Below are 19,837 nucleotides of genomic sequence, written 5' to 3'. Positions count from 1 at the left end.
CGAAGCCTCCAGTGATGATCCATGGCACGAAGCCTCCAGTGATGATCCATGGCACGAAGCTCCAGTGATGATCCATGGCAAGAAGCCTCCAGTGATGATCCATGGCACGAAGCCTCCAGTGATGATCCATGGCACGAAGCCTCCAGTGTTGATCCATGGCACGAAGCCTCCAGTGAGGAGTCATGGCACGAGGCCTCCAACGAAGGCCGTCAGTCCGGAGCCGACAGAGCCGCCCTCCTGTCCGGAGCCGCCGGAGCCGCCTCCTGTCCGGAGCCGCCTCCTGTCCGGAGCCGCCCTCCTGTCCGGAGTCGCCGCTGCGAGGTCCCCAGTCCGGGGTCGGCGGCGAGGTCTAAACGACTACCGGCCCGTAGCACTCACTTCCGTCATCATGAAGTGCTTTGAGAGACTAGTCAAAGACCATATCACCTCCACCCTACCTGACACCCTAGACCCACTCCAATTTGCTTACCGCCCCATAGGTCCACAGACGACGCAATCGCAACCACACTGCACCACTGCCCTAACCCATCTGGAAAGAGGAATACCTATGTGAGAATGCTGTTCATCGACTACAGCTCAGCATTTAACACCATAGTACCCTCCAACTCGTCATCAAGTTCGAGACCCTGGGTCTCGACCCCGCCCTGTGCAACTGGGTACTGGACTTCCTGACGGGCCGCCCCCAGGTGGTGAGGGTAGGTAACAACATCTCCACCCGCCTGAATCCTCACACTGGGGCCCCACAAGGGTGCGTTCTGAGCCCTCTCCTGTACTCCCTGTTCACCCACGACTGCGTGGCCATGCACGCCTCCAACTCAATCATCAAGTTTGCGGACGACACTACAGTGGTAGGCTTGATTACCAACAATGACGAGACGGCCTACAGGGAGGAGGTGAGGGCCCTCGGAGTGTGGTGTCAGGAAAATAACCTCTCACTCAACGTCAACAAAACAAAGGAGATGATTGCAGAGTGAGAACCCCCTTATCCACATCGACGGGACAGTAGTGGAGAGCGTAGCAAGTTTTAAGTTCCTCGGCGTACACATCACGGACAAACTGAATTGGTCCACCCACACAGACAGCGTTGTGAAGAAGGCGCAACGGGGCTGTATCACCGCCTGGTATGGCAACTGCTCCGCCCACAACCCGGAAGGCTCTCCAGAGGGTAGTGAGGTCTGCACAACGCATCACTGGGGGCAAACTACCTGCCCTCCAGGACACCTACACCACCCGACGTCACAGGAAGGCCATAAAGATCATCAAGGACAACAACCACCAGAGCCACTGCCTGTTCACCCCGCTATCATCCAGAAGGCGAGGTCAGTACAGGTGCATCAAAGCAGGGACCGAGAGCCTGAAAAACAGCTTCTATCACAAGGCTATCACTGTTAAATATCATCACCAGCCGGCATCCACCCAGTACCCTTCAATGAACTTAGTCAGTGTCACTAGCCAACTACCCCCCGGTTACTCAATCCTGCACCTTAGAGGGTTCTGCCCTACGTACTAAGACATGGAACACAGGTCACTTGAGTAATACTTACATACTGTTTTACTCATTTCATATGTATATACCGTATTCTAGTCAATGCCACTCCAACATTGCTCGTTCTAATATTTATATATTTCTTAATTCCATTATTTTACTTTGAGATGTGTGTATTGTTGTGAATTGTTATTCTACTGCACCGTTGGGAGACAGGAACACATGCATTTCGCTACACAAACAATAACATCTGCTAAATATGTATATGTGACCAATAAAATGTGATTATTTATTATTATTTGACTCTGCTGGTCATCTATGAACATTTGAACATCTTGGCCATGTTCTGTTATAATCTCCACCCGGCACAGCCAGAAGAGGACTGGCAACCCCTCATAGCCTGGTTCCTCTCTAGGTTTCTTCCTAGGTTCTGGCCTTTCTAGGGAGATTTTCCTAGCCACCGTGCTTCTATACCTGCATTGCTTGCTGTTTGGGGTTTTAGGCTGGGTTTCTGTACAGCAATTTGAGATATCAGCTGATGTAAGAAGGGCTTTATGAATAAATTTGATTATTTGATTTGAAGCATATGTAAACCATATTATCTTGATGTATATAATATTAACATGTATGTTGCATGTTTACCAAACTTCAGTGTATATTTTTTAAATAATATTTTCACAAAAATGTTTGTTGATTTATAACAATGAGTGACTGCCAAAGACAATTGCACAATGGACTGAGAGTAGTTTTCTACTGACACACACACACTTTTCATGTGAGTCAGTGGGAATGCAATCGCATCACTACTCGTCATGTGCACACAAAAGAGTACTCACTGTACAAAAGAAGAAACATACAGTTGAAGTCGGAAGTTTACATACACCTTAGCCAAATACATTTAAACTCAGTTTTTCACAATTCCTGACATTTAATCCTAGTACAAATTCCCTGTCTTCGGTCAGATAGGATCACCACTTTATTTTAAGAATGTGAAATGTCAGAATAATAGTAGAGAGAATTATTTATTTCAGCTTTTATTTCTTTCATCACATTCCCAGTGGGTCAGAAGTTTACATACACTCCATTAGTATTTGGTAGCATTGCCTTTAAATTGTTTAATTTGGGTCAAACGTTTCGGGTAGCCTTCCACAAGCTTCCCACAATACGTTGGGTGAATTTTGGCCCATTCCCCCTGACAGAGCTGGTGTAACTGAATCAGGTTTCTAGGCCTCCTTGCTCTGCCCACAAATGTTCTATGGGATTCAGGTCAGGGCTCTGTGATGGCCACTCCAATACCTTGACTTTGTTGTCCTTAAGCCATTTTATCACAACTTTGGAAGTAGTCTATCAGTCTATTTGGAAGACCCATTTGCGACCAAGCTTTAACTTCCTGACTGATGTCTTGAGATGTTGCTTCAATAACTCCACATAATTTTCCTACCTCATGATGCCATCTATTTTGTGAAGTGCACCAGTCCCTCCTGCAGCAAAGCACCCCCACAACATGATGCTGCCACCCCCGTGCTTCACGGTTGGGATGGGGTTCTTTGGCTTGCAAGCCTCCCCTTTTTTATGGCAGTTTTGGAGCAGTGGCTTCTTCCTTGCTGAGCGGCCTTTCAGGTTATGTTGATATAGGACTCGTTTTACTGTGGATATAATTTTGTACCGGTTTCTTCCAGCATCTTCACAAGGTCCTTTGCTGTTGTTTGCACTTTTCGCACCGAAGTACGTTCATCTCTAGGAGACAGAATGCGTCTCCTTCCTGAGCGGTATGACAGCTGCGTGGTCCCATGGTGTTTATACTTGAGTACTATTGTTTGTAAAGATGAATGTGGTACCTTCAGGCATTTGGAAATTGCTCCCAAGGATGAACCAGACTTGTGGAGGTCCACAATTTTTTTTTCTGAGGTCTTGGCTGATTTCTTTTGATTTTCCCATGATGTCAAGCAAAGAGGCACTGAGTTTGAAGGTAGGCCTTGAAATACATCCACAGGTACTCCTCCAATTGACTCAAATGATGTCAATTAGCCTATCAGAAGCTTCTAAAGCCATGACATCATTTTCTGGAATTTTCCAAGCTGTTTAAAGTCAACTTAGTGTATGTAAATGTCTGACCCACGGGAATTGTGATACAGTGGATTATCAGTGAAATAATATGTCTGTAAACAATTGTTGGAAAAATGACTTGTGTCACGCACAAAGTAGATGTCCTGACCGACTTGCCAACACTATAGTTTGTTAACAAGAAATTTGTGGAGTGGTTGAAAAACGAGTTTTAATAACTCCAACCTAAGTGTATGTACACTTCCGACTTCAACTGTATACTTTCAGTCACCAACAGTAATTGGTTATCACTTATTTTCAGATGGACAATTCTGATGACAGAGCACATCTCAAAAAATGGAAACAGTAGCTATAGTAATTTTTATGGCATAGTTGGAATTCATCCTCTCTACATAACTATTGAGTGTGTAAATGCAGGAGTACAATGAGGTTTGAGAAAAATTTGCTCAGGGCATGCTTGAATTATCATCCTAATTTTTTTTACATCTGAATCCTAAACATTAAAGTGTGACATTTTCTTCAGTCTGTGTGCACGCTCTACTTCAAGACACCAAAGCGGGGCAGCAGCAGATCGAAGACAGAATCTCAATACAGAGCTCATTCTGTTTCTTCACACTGTCTGTATGCCCCTTGTCTACCCTCCCCATTAAACAAAATAATGAATCTCAGACCTTAGAGGCAGAACTGACAAAGCCTAGTTTTGACCACTGATTGCGGTGCTGCCTGAGACAAGGGCAAAAAAACTCAGCAACCTGGTCTTACACAGACTTCCGTATAGTAGTACAATTATGATAGAAAGTTTGCCCCGAATATTCCCCATGTCTTTTCTGGTCTTGAGTTTGAGAGCTATCTTTGAGAGCATCTCAAGATTTTAGCAGTTAGGGGGATATTCTTGTAGGGTCAGGAGGAAGGATGGTCTTCCATTCTCGGCCTCTCTACCACTCTCCATCTCCCCCTATAATTTCCATTCACAATCCCAGTTTAATCCAGCAGCTTGGAGTGCTCTATCCTGGTGATGGTCCAGTCCGGCGGCACCCCCTTAGTAAACTCCCTTTGGAATCTGCAAACAGCCATGATGTACAAAAGGGTTGTTAAACAGGAAGTCTAAACATTAAGCAAGTGAGACACTTGACAGTCATGCAAAGGAGGTTACTGCAGGTAGTTGTTCCTTGGGAACAGATCTAGGATCTAAGAGTGGCTCATCCCTGAGAGACTGTTTGCAGACTTAATGCTTTCTATTTGCCAGAGAGATACTTAGTATGAATTGCTTAATCACAGCCACTTCCAACTGCAGACCATTAAATCAGCTGTGACACATTGTACTTTAGCAACAATAACAACAAAAAACTCACTCATAGTTCGCTGTGAGCAGTCTCTTAGTCTCCGGCTCACCCTCACCACCTATGGCCACCTGAAAGATGCGTGTTCCCTCCAATGATTCCTCAGGCAACCGGGCACTTGTTAGATACCAGTACCGCATCAGAATACTGACAAACTTCCGCCCTGAAAGAATAGAGAGAAATGTTTTTGTAACAACAACAAAACGCCTACAGTAGGGCTGTGACAGTCATGGATTTTTGGATGGCAGTTATTGGTCAGCCAAATGAAAGTGGTCACCGTTATAAATGTTTGAATATATATATTTTTTTAGACACACATTTTCTCCCCTCCTCCTTTCCTTACTGCATGTGCAGCCATAAAAATAGAATGAATAGAATGGGCGTTCCCATTCAAGTCGATGGTGGCATAATGGGTGGACTGGCGGCTATTGCAAGTGTACCCATAGGAGCAAAGCAGGAAATAAAATCAAGACGTAAAAGCTAGGTTGAAGATAAAAGCAGGAAGTGTACCCATCAATATGCTGTGATTTGTTGATTCAACTCAACTGACCATACAAAAAATACATTTCATTGCATGAGCCATGTTTACATAATTTGAATTAATATTTACATTACCATGGAAATTATTGCATCACAATACCAGGCAGCCATACTTCAAGTCAATATTTACGCAATAACAAATCCCCCTCGACCATGCCTACAAATTGTAGAAAACAACATTCTTTCCCATTGACCCCCAGTGTAAAAGAGCCAACTTCGTCATTGCTTTTTTTTGTTATACAGAAATAACAAAGCATGCTGACAAGCTGCTGTGTTGTTCTATGTACATGTAACCAGATCAAAATTCCCACCTGTGGTTCGCAATGCTCCCACTTAAGGAAATCGGGCCTTGGAGAAGAGCCCTGTGGCTCCAGACTATTCAACATGGGGAGTGGGAAATTGTGGGGACAGGGTGTCCAAGTAGGCTACACGTACAGTAGCTATGCGTGTGGAAAACATTTAAATCACAGGTAAGACATTTAACTCATTTAGTATCCATTCTATTGCTATGTGTGCTGCTGCTGCTGCAGGGAGGGGGGTGTTTCCTAGGTAACCAAAGACTTGTTTGCTACAACACCATGCTTGTTTCAGCAAGGAGCAACAAAGTTTCATCGTGTTGTAAATAGTACATGTTACCTTAGAAATGGACTCAACCGCACGAATGCTGACCGTCTCGTCTTTGATCAGCTGTTCGTTCCATTTTTTTTGTCGGGGGGGGGGTACTTTTTTTTTCAGGACAGGTTTTCATCCATAAACGTCAGTTATACAGTAATAATGCCAGCCCTAAAAACACCTATGCCAGGTCATTCAGTGCTTATGGCAAATGCATTTATTGCACACCAGGCATACAGGCTCTGGTGAATGAGACTACTGTGAAAACTAATTTCCTTCCGTTGATGAGCTCCCACTTGTCAATCTGAAATGTAATGGCACAGTGCTTACTAATCCAATCACTTATTCCATCCTTACAGATCTGCGATCGAAGTCAATACAGAAGGAAATACATCATTTTATTGGAATCCACCCACATTTAGTTACAACATATTACTGACCGTTGACATCAGAAATGATCAGTCACAGTAAAGGAGTAGGTGGTTTCGTGTGTTGTTTTTTGCTGTGTAGACATAACCTGGCTCTTACCATCATCATCATAATAGATGCCAACATCCCCTGGTGTTGTGTACATCAAGTCTTCCGGATCTGCAGAAAGCGCTTGCAGGTGGCTGGGAGGGAGCAGAGCACATTTCTCTTCCAGTTTTGCAATCAGCTGTGAGGGAGAAAATGGAGAGAGGAAATATGAGAAAGGGCCCAATGCCTGCAGATAATGTGGTATACATTTATATTTGAGTTATTTAGCACAGTAGTTCGGCTTTCAACTTACTCCTGAAAGTTGTAATAGTAGAATGCACAAGGTGCAATTTCAAAATTTGGTAGTGCATCGTCAGTTTTCCTCTCGTCATGTCAGTCTATGCACACCTTAGAGCAGGGGTTTCCAAACTCGGTCCTGAGTTTGGGAAACCCTGCCTTAAAGAGACATTTATAACTTGTAAGAAAGGTCTAGATGAACTAGCCCTTGTCAGCAACATTTGGCCCGTAGATTATGTTGTAATGTTTGAGTCACTCAAATATCACATGAATACACGTTAGACATGGCAAAATGTATAGAAATGCAAGAAAGAAAAAACAGAGGGGTGTGAACAGTTTGTGTCATGAACAGTGGTTGTGCCCATCGAAACTGACGTGGGGGGCGGAGGATGTTCCCCAATGCTTGAAAGGGGGCCTGAGTGAAAAAGCTTAGGAACCCCTAATTTAACAGACGCTAGTATCCGGAACGACTTACAGGAGCAATCAGGGATAAGTGCTTTGCACAAGGGCACATTGGCATATTTTTGACCTAGTCAGCTTGAGGATTTGAACCAGCAACTTTTCGATTACAATGTTCTAAACCCGCTAGGGCTGGCTGCCACCCCCAACCCACTAGCAGCTCTCCTATCAATGCTACACTGAAATGACTTGTGCAAAAATGTCTGAGAATATTATTTTATTTATTATTTATTTATTTAACCTTTATTTAACCAGGTAGGCTAGTTGAGAACAAGTTCTCATTTGCAACTGCGACCTGGCCAAGATAAAGCATAGCAATTCGACACATACAACAACACAGAGTTACACATGGAATAAACAAAACATACAGTCAATAATACAGTAGAAAAATAAGTCTATATACAATGTGAGCAAATGAGGTGAGATAAGGGAGGTAAAGGCAAAAAAAAAGGCCATGGTGGCGAGGTAAATACAATATAGTAAGTAAAACACTGGAATGGTAGATTTGCAGTGGAAGAATGTGCAAAGTAGAAATAATGGTGTGCAAAGGAGCAAAATAAATACAGTAGGGGAAGAGGGAGTTGTTTGGGCTAAATTATAGATGGGCTATGTACAGGTGCAGTACTCTGTGAGCTGCTCTGACAGCTGGTGCTTAAAGCTAGTGAGGGAGATAAGTGTTTCCAGTCATAATACTCACATCTTTAGCAACCAGACCTTCAAGAGACTCAAATTGACTCCCTGACAACAGTCTTGAAACATGGGAGAATGCCTGCAACAACATATTATATTTTAGCTATAATGACACAACGTAACAATTATGTAAGATGCACTAAGGAACAAGTTCAACTGTTGATGATTAGAAGGGGAAACAGTCAAACATTTCACAAGAACTGGATTGGGTACAAAACTTGGCTTGCAGTAACGCCCACGTTGTTTCTCTTGGCAAGCTGGGGTGTTTAGTCAAGCATACTTTTAAGAAATGAAGTATTTCTGGTCTAACTGGCTTCCACTAGCTAGAGACCACTTATTCCACGGACTGTAGCCTACCTACCTGCTTCGATCCCTCTGTGAATTCTTCGATTTTGAATTCCTTGTCAAAATAAACCCGAATCAAAAAATAGTATATTCGGGTTCGAAACCATATGAAAGGGTTGGGGATGCCAACCACAACCACCTTCTGGTTTTGTTTACCTCCACCTCGATCAGAGCTGTAAGGTCGGACTGTGGACACGACACCAACGGACAAAGTTGGAGCCAGGCGAGTAGTCTTGTTGGACTGGGGCTGCACAACGTGATCAGGTTTCAAGAAACGAATCAGTACTGAAGGCGTCCTGCTACAGTAGCAACCTCTTAACATGGGCAGCGCCATCTTTTCCTCCCACAGCAACTCGGTCCTTTAGTCTGCATCGTCCGACAGAAAACATGGGTACACATTACTTGGTTACTATACAACCTCTGACGATAAAAATCGAAAAGTATGAACGTTTGAGATATAATTACTACATTACTTAATGTGTACTTTACTTAACATATTTGATATTTATATGCATATGTTTTACCTTTGTATTTTTAAGTAATATAAACAACACAACATTCACCCACTGATGGCTAGTATACTATAGTTCCATTTTTGCGGAAGGTAAATAGTGTCACACTGATACATGCTCGCATATGGAACTTCAGCCATATCTGTCGAGTTCAGGTCTATAAAATTAAGTTATGGAACACCAGGAGAAAGTTGCACTCCCTGTCTTTACAGGAGTGGATAAAGACAATTTTGCACAAGACATTTATCTAATAGTAAGCCATCTCTTTCGGAAATAAAAAATCGAGTTAAATCAAATCAAAGTTTATTGGTCTCTTACACAGTTTAGCAGATGTAATAGCGAAATGCTTATGCTACTATATCCTAACACTGTAGTACAATGTCAAACAAGAACACAAATAATTTAAATGTATAAAGTACAATACAAATAAATTAGAACTTGTGGGCGAATCCAATTAACAACCCAAATAGCGCTGAAACTAATCAAAATACAATCAACAGGACCACACCTACACATTCAAGGGATTTTCTTTATTTTACATTGTAGAATAATAGTGAAGACATCAAAACGATGAAATAACACATATAAAATAATGTAGTAACCAACAAGGTGTTAAACAAATCAATATTGATTTTATATTTGGGATTCTTCAGATGATTGTGGAGGACAGGCCATCTGATGCAGCACTCCATCACTCTCCTTCTTGGTCAAATAGCCCTTACACATCCTGGAGGTGTGTTGGTCACTGTCCTGTTGAAAAACAAACAATATTCACACTAAGTGCAAACCAGATGGGATGGAGTATCGCTGCAGAATGCTGTGATAGCCATGCTGGTTAAGTGTGCCTTGAATTCTAAATACATCACAGACAGTATCACCAGGAAAGCACCCCCACACCACCTCCTCCATGGAGAGCCAGAATGTTGTTGTGCTCCATAACCACAAGGTGTGTCCGCTCCCTCGAGCTTGTGTAGCCAAAATGTCCCCAATTTGGGGTATTTTTCAGCAGGTCACTGTGGAATGACTCCAAATAGCTTGAATTTGAACTACAAGAAAAGGTCAAAAGAGAAGAGGGGTAGACTAAATTGAGTACATTGTCTGGAAGGTACTCTGCTCCTCAGGTTACATCTAACCACCTGTAATCCAATAACACAAACCATACAAACACTTCCCAATTCATTTTTATCATGCTTACTGTAAATTGCCATCAGCTTGTAAATATTTTGGCCAATTTACCTTCACCTTGTGCAGAGCTAGGGGTTGGAAATGCATGTTGGTGGAATCAGATTCCACCTACAACAATACACAATTTAACCACCCCACTAATTGTATTTATCTCTATTAGACTGGCTAGCTAAGTATACCTAACATGGACATTTCAATATTTTCAACCTGCTGTTAGCTAACTAGCGTCACTAAATTGTCAGCAAGATTGCTAGCCAGTCGAGACTGGCTGAGGACCAACTAACCAACCAAAGACGATTTATACACATTCATCATTGCTACCAACACACAAAAGAGAGTGAGTTAGCTATAACAATTATATTTTTAGTGTTTTCCAGACAAGGGTGGAATAGACTGCTTCCAAATTGAGATACCAACGGACCAAACGGCTTCTCAACAGCTTTTACCCCCAAGCCATAAGACTCCTGAACAGGTAATCAAATGGCTACCCAGACTATTTACATTGTACCGCACCTCCAACCCCTCTTTTACGCTGCTGCTACTCACTGTTTATCATATATGCATAGTCTCTTTAACTATACAATCATGTACAGTTGAAGTCGGAAGTTTACATACGCCTTAGCCAAATACATTTAAACGCAGTTTTTCACAATTCCTGACATTTAATCCTAGTAAAAATTCCCTGTCTTAGGTCAGTTAGGATCACCACTTTATTTTAAGAATGTGAAATGTCAGAATAATAGTAGAGAATGATTTATTTCAGCTTTTATTTATTTCATCACATTCCCAGTGGGTCAGATGTTTACATACACTCAATTAGTACTTGGTAGCATTGCCTTTAAATTGTTTAACTTGGGTCAAAGAGGCACTGAGTTTGAAGGTAGCCTTGAAATACATCCACAGGTACACCTCCAATTGACTCAAATTATGTCAATTAGCCTATCAGAAGGTTCTAAAGCCATTGACATAATTTTCTGGAATTTTCCAAGCTCTTTAAAGGCACAGTCAACTTAGTGTATGTAAACTTCTGACCCACTAGAATTGTGATACAGTGAATTATAAGTGAAATAATCTGTCTGTAAACAATTGTTGGAAAAATTACTTGCTCTCTCTAATTATCTCTCTCTCTCTCGGAGGACCTGGCCTGATGACTCCTTGCTATCCCCAGTCCACCTGGCTGTGCTGCTGCTTCAGTTTCAATTGTTCTGCCTGTGGCTATGGAACCCTGACCTGTTCACCGGGCATGCTACCTGTCCCAGACCTGTTTTCAACTCTCTATAGACAGCAGGAGCGGTAGAGATACTCTTAATGATCGGCTATGAAAAGACAACTGACATTTACTCCTGAGGTGCTGAACTGTTGCACCCTCGACAACCACTGATTATTATTATTTGACCCTGCTGGTCATCTATGAACATTTGAACATCTTGGCCATGTACTGTTATAATCTCCACCCGGCACAGCCAGAAGAGGACTGGCCACCCCTCATAGCCTGGTTCCTCTCTAGGTTTCTTCCTAGGTTCTGGCCTTTCTAGGGAGTTTTTCCTAGCCACCGTGCTTCTACACCTGCATTGTTTGGCTGGGTTTCTATACAGCACTTTGTCACATCAGCTGATGTAAGAAGGGCTTTATAAATACATTTGATTGATAAACCATTGGTAAACCACCAAACTAATTGAAAGAAAAAGAAAACAGTATGAAATGTAACTAACTGTGTTTGTCGTCTCCAGACCTGGGGCGGTTCCTGGAGTTTGTGAAGGCTCAGCGGTACGAGTTTGTGCTGGAACCTGGAAACTTGCTCTTCAACCCCGGTATTGGAAGACTGGATGATGAAACTAAGAGCTGATTACTCAAGTCAAAACAAATTCAGTTCAATTTGACCCCAATACAAAATAGAATGGAATTGAAAATTCCTGGGAAACAAGTGTAATTGCCTGAATCTACACTGTAAATGTATTTAGCTATATACTGTAGCAAAGTATTGTGCACTTCCTGTACAACAGTTCAATATCCTCCCTCTCCTTCAGCCCTGTGGTTCCATAACACCTCGGCGTTAGTTTGGCGAGAGTGTCAACATCTTCTGGTGCCACCTGCTTGCAGAAAGTTACAAGGACGCCTACGGTAATAAGAACCCTGTGGCACCTGCTTCGGCCTTTCAGGCACTGGAGAGGGCATTACACATTCTGAAATGAACTGCCGCCGGACTATCAGAACTTCTATGACTGTCGCATGGGTCAGAGCTGCGCATACTCCTCCCTGCCAGCTAGGGTGGCACGGGCTGAGTCGGAGACTACGTTTCCCTGCAGCCCACTAGCTCATCTGGCTGAGGATGCTCCTCTGAAACTCAGTCCATGTCCAGAAACAATCTCTACCCCCTAGACACTGGTGAATTAATATGTCTGACAGGATTTAATAGGTACGTAAGGGGTAGGCGCTAGGGTTTCTGGACACTGCCTTTGGAGTACACAACCGATACATGAAATTCCCACTTCTTTCCAAATCGTAGGCTCACCTGACTGCCACATTAGCAGCTTTAAAATATGAATTTGAGACACCATGGACCTTAGATTAAAGAAGCCTCTATGAATGTGTGTAAGTGAGCCAGTTTATCATGAATTCTATTTCACCTTCCTTCATGTTGAATGTCATTGAATATGGGAAGAATTTGATCATTGTACTTGTAGACAGAACTAAAATTGAGAGTGGGCACATCAATCACTCATCTATTGGAGGTCAATTATTTAGACTCTCAGCTGCCGGTACAGCATGGTTGGACATTTTATTGCACAAATATTACAATTCCTTAAGTCTCCTTACAAACATTTTAAAGCTTTGTAAACAGTGAAGCAGCATCTCCCTAGAGCAGGGGTGTCAAAGTCAAATGGACGGAGGGCCAAATAAAAAATTTAGCTACAAGCCGAGGGCCGGACTGTTCGAATGTTCATTGAAACATTTTTAAATGACGCATATAGTCTAGTGAACCTAATTGAACCTACTGAAAACCTAACAAATATATTCCAATATGATCAGATAAATAAAGCAATATTTTCTTATGGCTCTGTCAGTAATCTTTAATTTTCAACAGACACAAAAGACAAATTTCCTTTATATAAAAATCCCCATAACATGAACATTAAATGAAAGAAACCGGTATTCAAGGCACCATCAGTAGCCTATATTTTCCTATTTTAGCAAAAGTGGCTAAATTTACTTCAAAGAAAAAAACAATAATAGCAATTTTCTATCATCCACTCAACTGAAATATTTTTAAAATATAATTGGATTGAAATACAATAAAATAAAGTGCAAAATCTATTAATCAAAAACAACACTTTGTTTAAGGAGAAGTAACATGCAGTGAAACAAATAATTAAACTTGAACTTTTAAACTTGAACTGAGTAAAAACTCTAAATATGTGATTGCACAGTAATGTTCACTTGTTTGAGGTGAGGTGATACTTGGTGGTGTCCCATCTTTTCCACAAGTTCATCAATGTTCGGGTAAGGCTCTGAGCTGAGGGAATCCCAGAATTGAGTGGAGGGTGTTCAGCAGTAAGTCGACTTCTGTGTGATGTTTTGTTCAGGTTCATCAAAGAAAACAGTTGTTCACACAGAGTATGTGCTGCCAAAACATAGACAACGTTTGAGCAGCCCTGGATGCGCAGCTTGGGCATTGTGTCGGGGAGGAAACGGGCGAACTCCGCAGCACCACCTGCCGCATTATTTTGCCCTCAGTGCATCATTGCATTGGAGGTCAATCAACTCCATTTGGAGGTTGGTGGTGTGAGCTTTCCACGTCAACAGCAAATGGGTTACCGAGCAGTTCCAACCTGCTTTTTTGTGCTTCAAAGTCAGCAAATCGGCGTCGAAAGTCAGCGCAAGCATACCTATTTTATCAGCCAACTGTGCGCTCGGGAACGCACTGTAGAGAGCTTCTCTTTCATGGTCTGGCAGCTGGGAAAGTGGCTCAAATTTCTTTCCGCATCTGCGTCTCCCACAGAGTCAGTTTGGTTTTAAATCCTTCACTTACTGTACATATCAGAGATGACATGATCCCGACCCTGCAGCTGCAAGTCATTGCATTCAGATGACTCGTTAATGTCACACAGAAAAGCCATTTCACACAGAAACTTTCGTCTCGGAGTTGTGTTGTGTCTTTCCCTTTGCTGTCCAAGAACAGACAAATCTCCTCACGAAGCTCGAAACATCTTTGAAGCACCTTTCCCTGGCTTAGCCATCGCACCTCTGTGTGATAAGGCAAATCACATGTCCGTTTCTAACTCCGTCAGGAAATGCCTTGAACTGGCGTGATTCAAACCTTTGGCTCTGATAAAGTTTACTGTGCGCGTGATGATGCTCATTACATGCTCCATTTTCAAGGCTTTACCGCACAACGCTTCCTGTGTAGTTGATACAATGATAAGCTGTCAGCTCACCTGTCGCGTTTTCCTCTTGCATCTTTCCCGTATCTTCGCCACCAGTCCGCTCCTGTGTCCACACATCGCAGGTGCTCCGTCGTTGTCAAACCCACGATTTTTCCCAAGGCAGCTCCATCTCATTTACACATCTTGACACCTCTTCATACAATCATGCCCCGTAGTTGTGCCTGCATAGGACGTAAAGCCAAAAAACTCCTCTGTCACGCTTAGGCTGGAGTCCACTCCGCGGATGAAAATTGACAACTGGGCAATGTCAGAAATGTCGGTGCTCTCATCCACAAGCCAAGGAATATGCAATGAAATCTTTTCCCTTTTTTCACAAGCTGCTCTTTTAGATTGATGGACAACTGGTCTACTCCTCTCGGCAATGGTGTTTCTGCTCAGACTCACATTTAAAAGAGTTGCCTTTTTTCTGGGCAAACTTCGTCACAAACTTTATCATGCAGTTTTTTGATGAAATCCCCCTCCGTAAATGGCCGGGCTGATTTTAGCGATCTCTTCTGCCAAAATAAAACTGGCCTTGACAGCAGGCCTGGCCTTGTGATTTGGCTTTTTTGAACAGAGCCTGTCGAGATTTGAGGCCTCGTTTTAATTCCTCTGCCTTTTGTAGCCTTTGTTCCATGTCCATATTCTTGTTTTTGTTCCGCGTGTTTCGTTTCATAATGTCGTCTCAGATTATACTCTTTCAGTACCGCCACACTTTCTCCACACAGAAGACCACACAGTTTTCCAGCTACCTCCGTGAACATATACTCCGACTCCCACCTGTTTGAAAACCCCGGTTCTCAGTGTCCACCTTCCGTTTTGCCATTTTTGATGGGTAATCTGGAAGTTAATCTTTACTGTGATGCTGACGACTGCTGTGCCAATAAATATTGAATGAAGCAGCCTACTGCTCGGTGCGTCACCGTTGCATTGTGGGAAATTGTAGTATTGGTGCGTGTAAAAGATCTGCGGGCTGCCGGCTTGCTGCGGTCTGCGGGCCGGTTCTAATAATAATCAAGATCATCCCAGGGGCCGTAAAAAACCTTCTCGCGGGCCGGATGTGGCCGCGGGCCTTGACTCTGACATATGTGCCCTAGAGAGTGTGTGTGGTGTGTGTTTGAGGGGGTCTCCTACCAAATGTTCCCTTCCCCATTTTATGCAGTCATTTTTCATCACCATAAAGCATCATCAGCACTAGCATGTCTCAACAAAGCAAGAGTATGTGAGGTGGCAGGCCACCAGGTGACTTATTGCTCGAGACTGAGGGAAGAATCTCAATTGCAACTCCTCACCTCTTTAAAACCCATGGAAGAGGCCAGAGGGGAGGGACCTCTGGCTTTTCTCATCAAATGGGTTTTGAGGAGAGAGGACGCAAGGAGTATGCAAATTCGAGATCTTCCCTGAGACAAACTTCAAGGAAGCTCTACCAGATTGGGGGGGGGGGGGGTACGTAGGCTTCATGTCATTGGCTGCCTGAGCCTAACATCAAAGCTGTGGCTGTAGTGGATTGGTTAATTAGTTTAGTCACGCTGTTTAGGACCTAACAACGGTGTCCTGTTCATTAGGGAACTGTAGCAAAAGGATTGCAACGGAAAATGAAAATGAGCGTATTTTATTGGACAATTTCAGGTAGTCCCTCCCTGTTTTACAATTTCTTGTTTGGTGCCTAATGAACATGACCAGGGTACATTCAAAGACAAATCTGTAAAAAAATATATATATATATATATATATGAATCCGAGTTAGAAAAATGGTTGAAATCACGTCGGCATGTAAAAACATTCTGTGTGACAATGATTATATTGATTGTGGTAATAGAGACGGTGTAGCCTGGGAAGGTGGGATGCACACACAACCTTCCATGGCCTTTAGACTACACAAGCCCTTGGACTTACAACAGGTAACAAACATACACACCCAACCACGGTAAAATGTGCTCATACTTTGGCTTTAGGACACAGATGAGAGAAATGCGGATAGAGCAGGATAAAAAAAAATATATATATATACACGTGCACACAAAATAAATGCTCTCATATACACAGCACACCATGTTAACCCAGTTCAGTCCAGTATTTAGTAAATGTGGACATAGGGGGTTGAGTGAGGAGGTGGGTGGTTCCGGACAGAGGGACATTCAGTATTAGTCTGTACACTGGGGATGTGGGGTGGATAGGACCGCCATGTAGCCCAAGCAGCCAGTTGCGGTCCAAAGAACCCCCTCCAGTCGCTCCCCTGTAGTGCCCCATTTCCTACAATTCTCTGGTGCAGAGCAGCGCCACCCCCTGGTAGAGGAAGTGAGGCACACAAACTTCCTCTTTCCCAGCCAAGTAGTGCTTGGTAGGGGCATTCTGGGTGTCATTTACTGTGTCATATATACCTATGAAGAATTCTCATCATTGGAAAAAACAAAGACATGAAGAAAATGGCACATTGCGCATTTTTGTGTGTTGTGCGCTTCAGCGATAAGGATATCTCAAATTTCTCAAGGTTCTTTTCATAAGGTTGTGAGGCAGATGGAGAGGAGAGCCCAATGCAAGGTCGGACACTCCGTCCTACGTGGGCAGGGCAGCCATTGGTGGACAGACAGGATAGGGTCGGAATTATGCTGGCAGGTCATCGTTAGGGAGTCGGTGCCACGGTGCGATTGGCCTTCATCTTGTCCAGCCGCTTGGAGAGGTGGCTGTTGTTCGACTCAAGTTCGTCTATCTTATCCAGCGTTGACCGCAACTGCCATCAAGGAAGGAACAGAAGGCACAAAGATCAATCATTAACTTTAAATCGGAGATGCTATTATTACAGATCAACAATAAATTAGTAACATGCTGTTCCAATGTTTTTGTATTTACAAAAAATACAATAAATGTTGTACCTTACAGCCCAATTCCCTTACTTCACCGTCTCCCAAAAGTGTGTGTAACAGGGTTGGTTATGTTTCTGCTTGCCTCTAAAGAAATGTGTATTTAATGTTCAAGCACTCTTATTGGTTGGTTCAATTCCGATGACAATAAGGCGTGTTATTGCCCCCGCTTGCAGATAGGGAGAGATCGCGACTGTCAGGTCTCCCCAGTGTGAAAACGTGATGCAAGGGGTAAGTCACGTTCTGAATACTGTTTTCTATTTTAAAATGTGTACCAGTTTGCTGTACATTCCTGAATTATACATGTGTGGGTATATGGTACCTGTCAGGGATTAAGGGGCTTTCTGGGATGTGCTTTGGTATACGAGTGTGTTAGCTAGCATGCACCGATGTAATGGTCACATAAGCTCACTGCTAACACAGTTTTCATGCTACAGATTTTACCATCGACAGCCATCAACATCATTAAGCCCTGCACAACTAACGTGCTGTTTCCTATTTAATCACAGGTAATAAATAACGCTCAACTGGGACCACTGGCTGGGGCGACTTCTTTGAACTAAACACAACGCAAGGAGAGTACAATTAACATGTTACATCAGAAGCAATGTTCTGAAGATTGTAGGCCCCTGACATCTGGTCTCTGCATAGCAGCTTGATTCAAGCCACATGACTGACAGCCGGGGGCCATACCTCTCTCTGCAGCTTGCGTTTCTCAGCCTTCAACTCGTCTTCTGCATTCTCTGACGCGCCCTTGTAGTGGGTCACCTGACCCTCGAGCCTGGTAACCTGCGGATTGGTGAGAATCACGAGAATCTCAGCCAATAACGAGTCAAATTAATAGTAACTATCTGTGATGATTATCCCTCTGCAATTAACCAGGTTAATGACAGTACACTTACATACTGTTCCAAAGCGGTCACCTCCTGTTCTGATTTGACAAGTTTGAACTTCAGGTCACTAAGTTGCCTGCTGGCATCTCCTGCAAATGTGGGTTGGGGGGGGGGGGAGAAATCAAGATCTGATGTGCAGCATATGAATGCTATGGAAATAGCATTGTTAGGAGTAAGATTAATTTGTGTCTTGAGTTATTCATTTCATAGGTCACAACATTTCAGGTGTGTGTCAGATGCCAAGGAACCAAAAAGCCTGCATTGAGCTGTGGATCTTACTCTGCAGGTCTTGTATGTGGGGGTCTGTGCCGTTCTCCAGAACCTCACCCTCTGGGCTGCAGCCCTCAGTCCCGTTCCTCAATTTCTTCTGCTCTACTTGGGCCTTCAGTTTCTTCACCTATAGGGAGGACCACATTCAGAACATAGTTAAAAACATCTGTCTGTATGTAAGTGAGTGACTTCACATTGTACAGTGACTTCACAATTTAGTCCAGTCACCCATGCACCTCGGTTTACCGGCCTATCATTTCAACCAAGCATGATTTAACGTTAGTTCATCTCTACACAATTTAGCTGCAGCAAGTTCATTTTAGGTCCTACAGATTCAGATTGAGAAAAGTTGCAGCCGTATAAAAACAACAAGAAATAGCAGCAACACAAACGTGGGGAGTTCAGCTAACGTAACAGGTGACCCAGACAGACTATGGATGGATGTCCTTCCTCACCTGTCCTATCAAGTTCTCCCGCTCGTCAACCAGCTTCCTCAGGCGGATCTCTGAAAGAAACACAGGAGATTTAGAGCTCATCTGCTTCACTTCAGTATTACAGAAAATGTTGGACAACTGCTTACAGTACAGGATCAGTCTCACATTAATTGTACATTAAATACACATTAAAAGTCTCACAGGACTTCTCCCAATTATCGGTATAACTTTATGAGTAAGCATCTATAACCCATTTATTACACACAATTGCATTACGTTCATGCAAGAACAATCATAAGAACAACTTGTAAAACCAATGTTGACATACCAGGGGTGGGAGGAGCCAAGTACATGCACAGGGAGGGGCTGAGTCAGAGTGGGAGGAGTTTAGAGTCCCTTGATGCATGCAATGGAGCAGGTGTCCATTGGGAGAGGATATGTGAGGGGTGGGGCTATGGTTAGCATGCAGAAACTGTGGAGAGGACACTCAACCTCTAGGGCATTTTATGCTAAACAGCGAATGGATGAGGGAAGACAAACATAAGAGATTTGCTTGTGCGTCAATGACAGGCAGACACCGCTACATATTATACAATAATGCATAAGTACTACAGTTCCTTTCTCAAAGCTGGTAATGACTTACTTTATTCATTAAGGAAAAGGGTCAAGGTATTTCCTAACAAAAAGTGCACATGAAGACACATTTAGACCAGAGATTAACAAAGCAGTCATATTCTTACACGGTGTACAATTTGTCTAGCAGTCATATCATTATATGAATTCAGCACACATGACATAGTGCCGTCGGAAAGGTTCAGACCCCTTGACTTTCTCCACATGTTGATATGTTACAGCCTTATGTATTTTTAAAAATGTCGTCAAACAATTTTGAAATTTTAGCAAATTAATGAAAAATAACGGTAATACCTTATTTACATAAGTATTCAGACCCTTCGCTATGAGAATCCA

The 19,837-nt window shown here is 43.0% G+C and overlaps 3 protein-coding genes and 1 long non-coding RNA gene across 5 annotated transcripts in view; 2 read left to right on the top strand and 2 right to left on the bottom strand.

Moving 5' to 3' along the window:
* Window positions 1–4,163: 4,163 nt before the first annotated feature.
* Window positions 4,164–8,623, bottom strand: maip1 (matrix AAA peptidase interacting protein 1). Its single transcript, XM_024000930.2, has 5 exons — window positions 8,306–8,623; window positions 7,952–8,023; window positions 6,571–6,697; window positions 4,903–5,053; window positions 4,164–4,610 (listed from the first exon to the last, which is right to left on the bottom strand). Exons 1-5 carry the CDS (start codon window positions 8,621–8,623, stop codon window positions 4,532–4,534), a joined length of 747 nt encoding a protein of 248 aa, XP_023856698.1. The 3' UTR covers window positions 4,164–4,531.
* LOC139028750 (uncharacterized) lies at window positions 8,593–11,222 on the top strand. The gene is made up of 3 exons (XR_011480972.1): window positions 8,593–8,680; window positions 10,354–10,458; window positions 11,123–11,222. It is a non-coding gene; the product is annotated as an uncharacterized lncRNA (long non-coding RNA).
* A 481-nt stretch (window positions 11,223–11,703) lies between these two features.
* On the top strand, window positions 11,704–12,450 carry tyw5 (tRNA-yW synthesizing protein 5; the record flags this gene model as incomplete). The annotated part of the gene is given in 4 exon segments (XM_023999638.2): window positions 11,704–11,797; window positions 12,014–12,041; window positions 12,043–12,172; window positions 12,174–12,450. Coding segments are annotated over 4 exon segments (444 nt in total), but the record flags the coding sequence as incomplete, so codon positions are not given.
* A 4,118-nt stretch (window positions 12,451–16,568) lies between these two features.
* LOC111973494 (leucine-rich repeat flightless-interacting protein 2) overlaps window positions 16,569–19,837 on the bottom strand; it is a 65,566-nt gene continuing 62,297 nt past the window's right edge. For both annotated transcript variants that reach the window (XM_024000920.3, XM_070446824.1), the window contains 5 exons: window positions 18,890–18,939; window positions 18,444–18,561; window positions 18,174–18,253; window positions 17,965–18,060; window positions 16,569–17,141 (listed from right to left, as the gene is read on the bottom strand). In XM_024000920.3, the coding sequence (XP_023856688.1) occupies window positions 17,034–17,141; window positions 17,965–18,060; window positions 18,174–18,253; window positions 18,444–18,561; window positions 18,890–18,939 (452 nt within the window). In that variant the 3' untranslated portion in view covers window positions 16,569–17,033. The remainder of the gene's footprint in view (window positions 17,142–17,964; window positions 18,061–18,173; window positions 18,254–18,443; window positions 18,562–18,889; window positions 18,940–19,837) is intronic.

The sequence above is a fragment of the Salvelinus sp. IW2-2015 genome, linkage group LG2 (assembly GCF_002910315.2).
Source record: "Salvelinus sp. IW2-2015 linkage group LG2, ASM291031v2, whole genome shotgun sequence".
NCBI classification, from domain to species: domain Eukaryota; kingdom Metazoa; phylum Chordata; class Actinopteri; order Salmoniformes; family Salmonidae; genus Salvelinus; species Salvelinus sp. IW2-2015.
This window is presented reverse-complemented; position numbering and strand designations above follow the sequence as displayed.

Bases quoted from the DNA above. Each gene is read 5' to 3' on its own strand.
- maip1 (XM_024000930.2), bottom strand. From the start codon at position 8,623: ATGGCGCTGCCCATGTTAAGAGGTTGCTACTGTAGCAGGACGCCTTCA. The intron at 8,024-8,305 runs GTAGGTAGGCTA...ATGTTGTTGCAG, and splicing joins TCACAGAGGGATCGAAGCAG to GCATTCTCCCATGTTTCAAG. The intron at 4,611-4,902 runs GTGAGTTTTTTG...GGCTGTTTGCAG, and splicing joins CTGCTCACAGCGAACTATGA to ATTCCAAAGGGAGTTTACTA.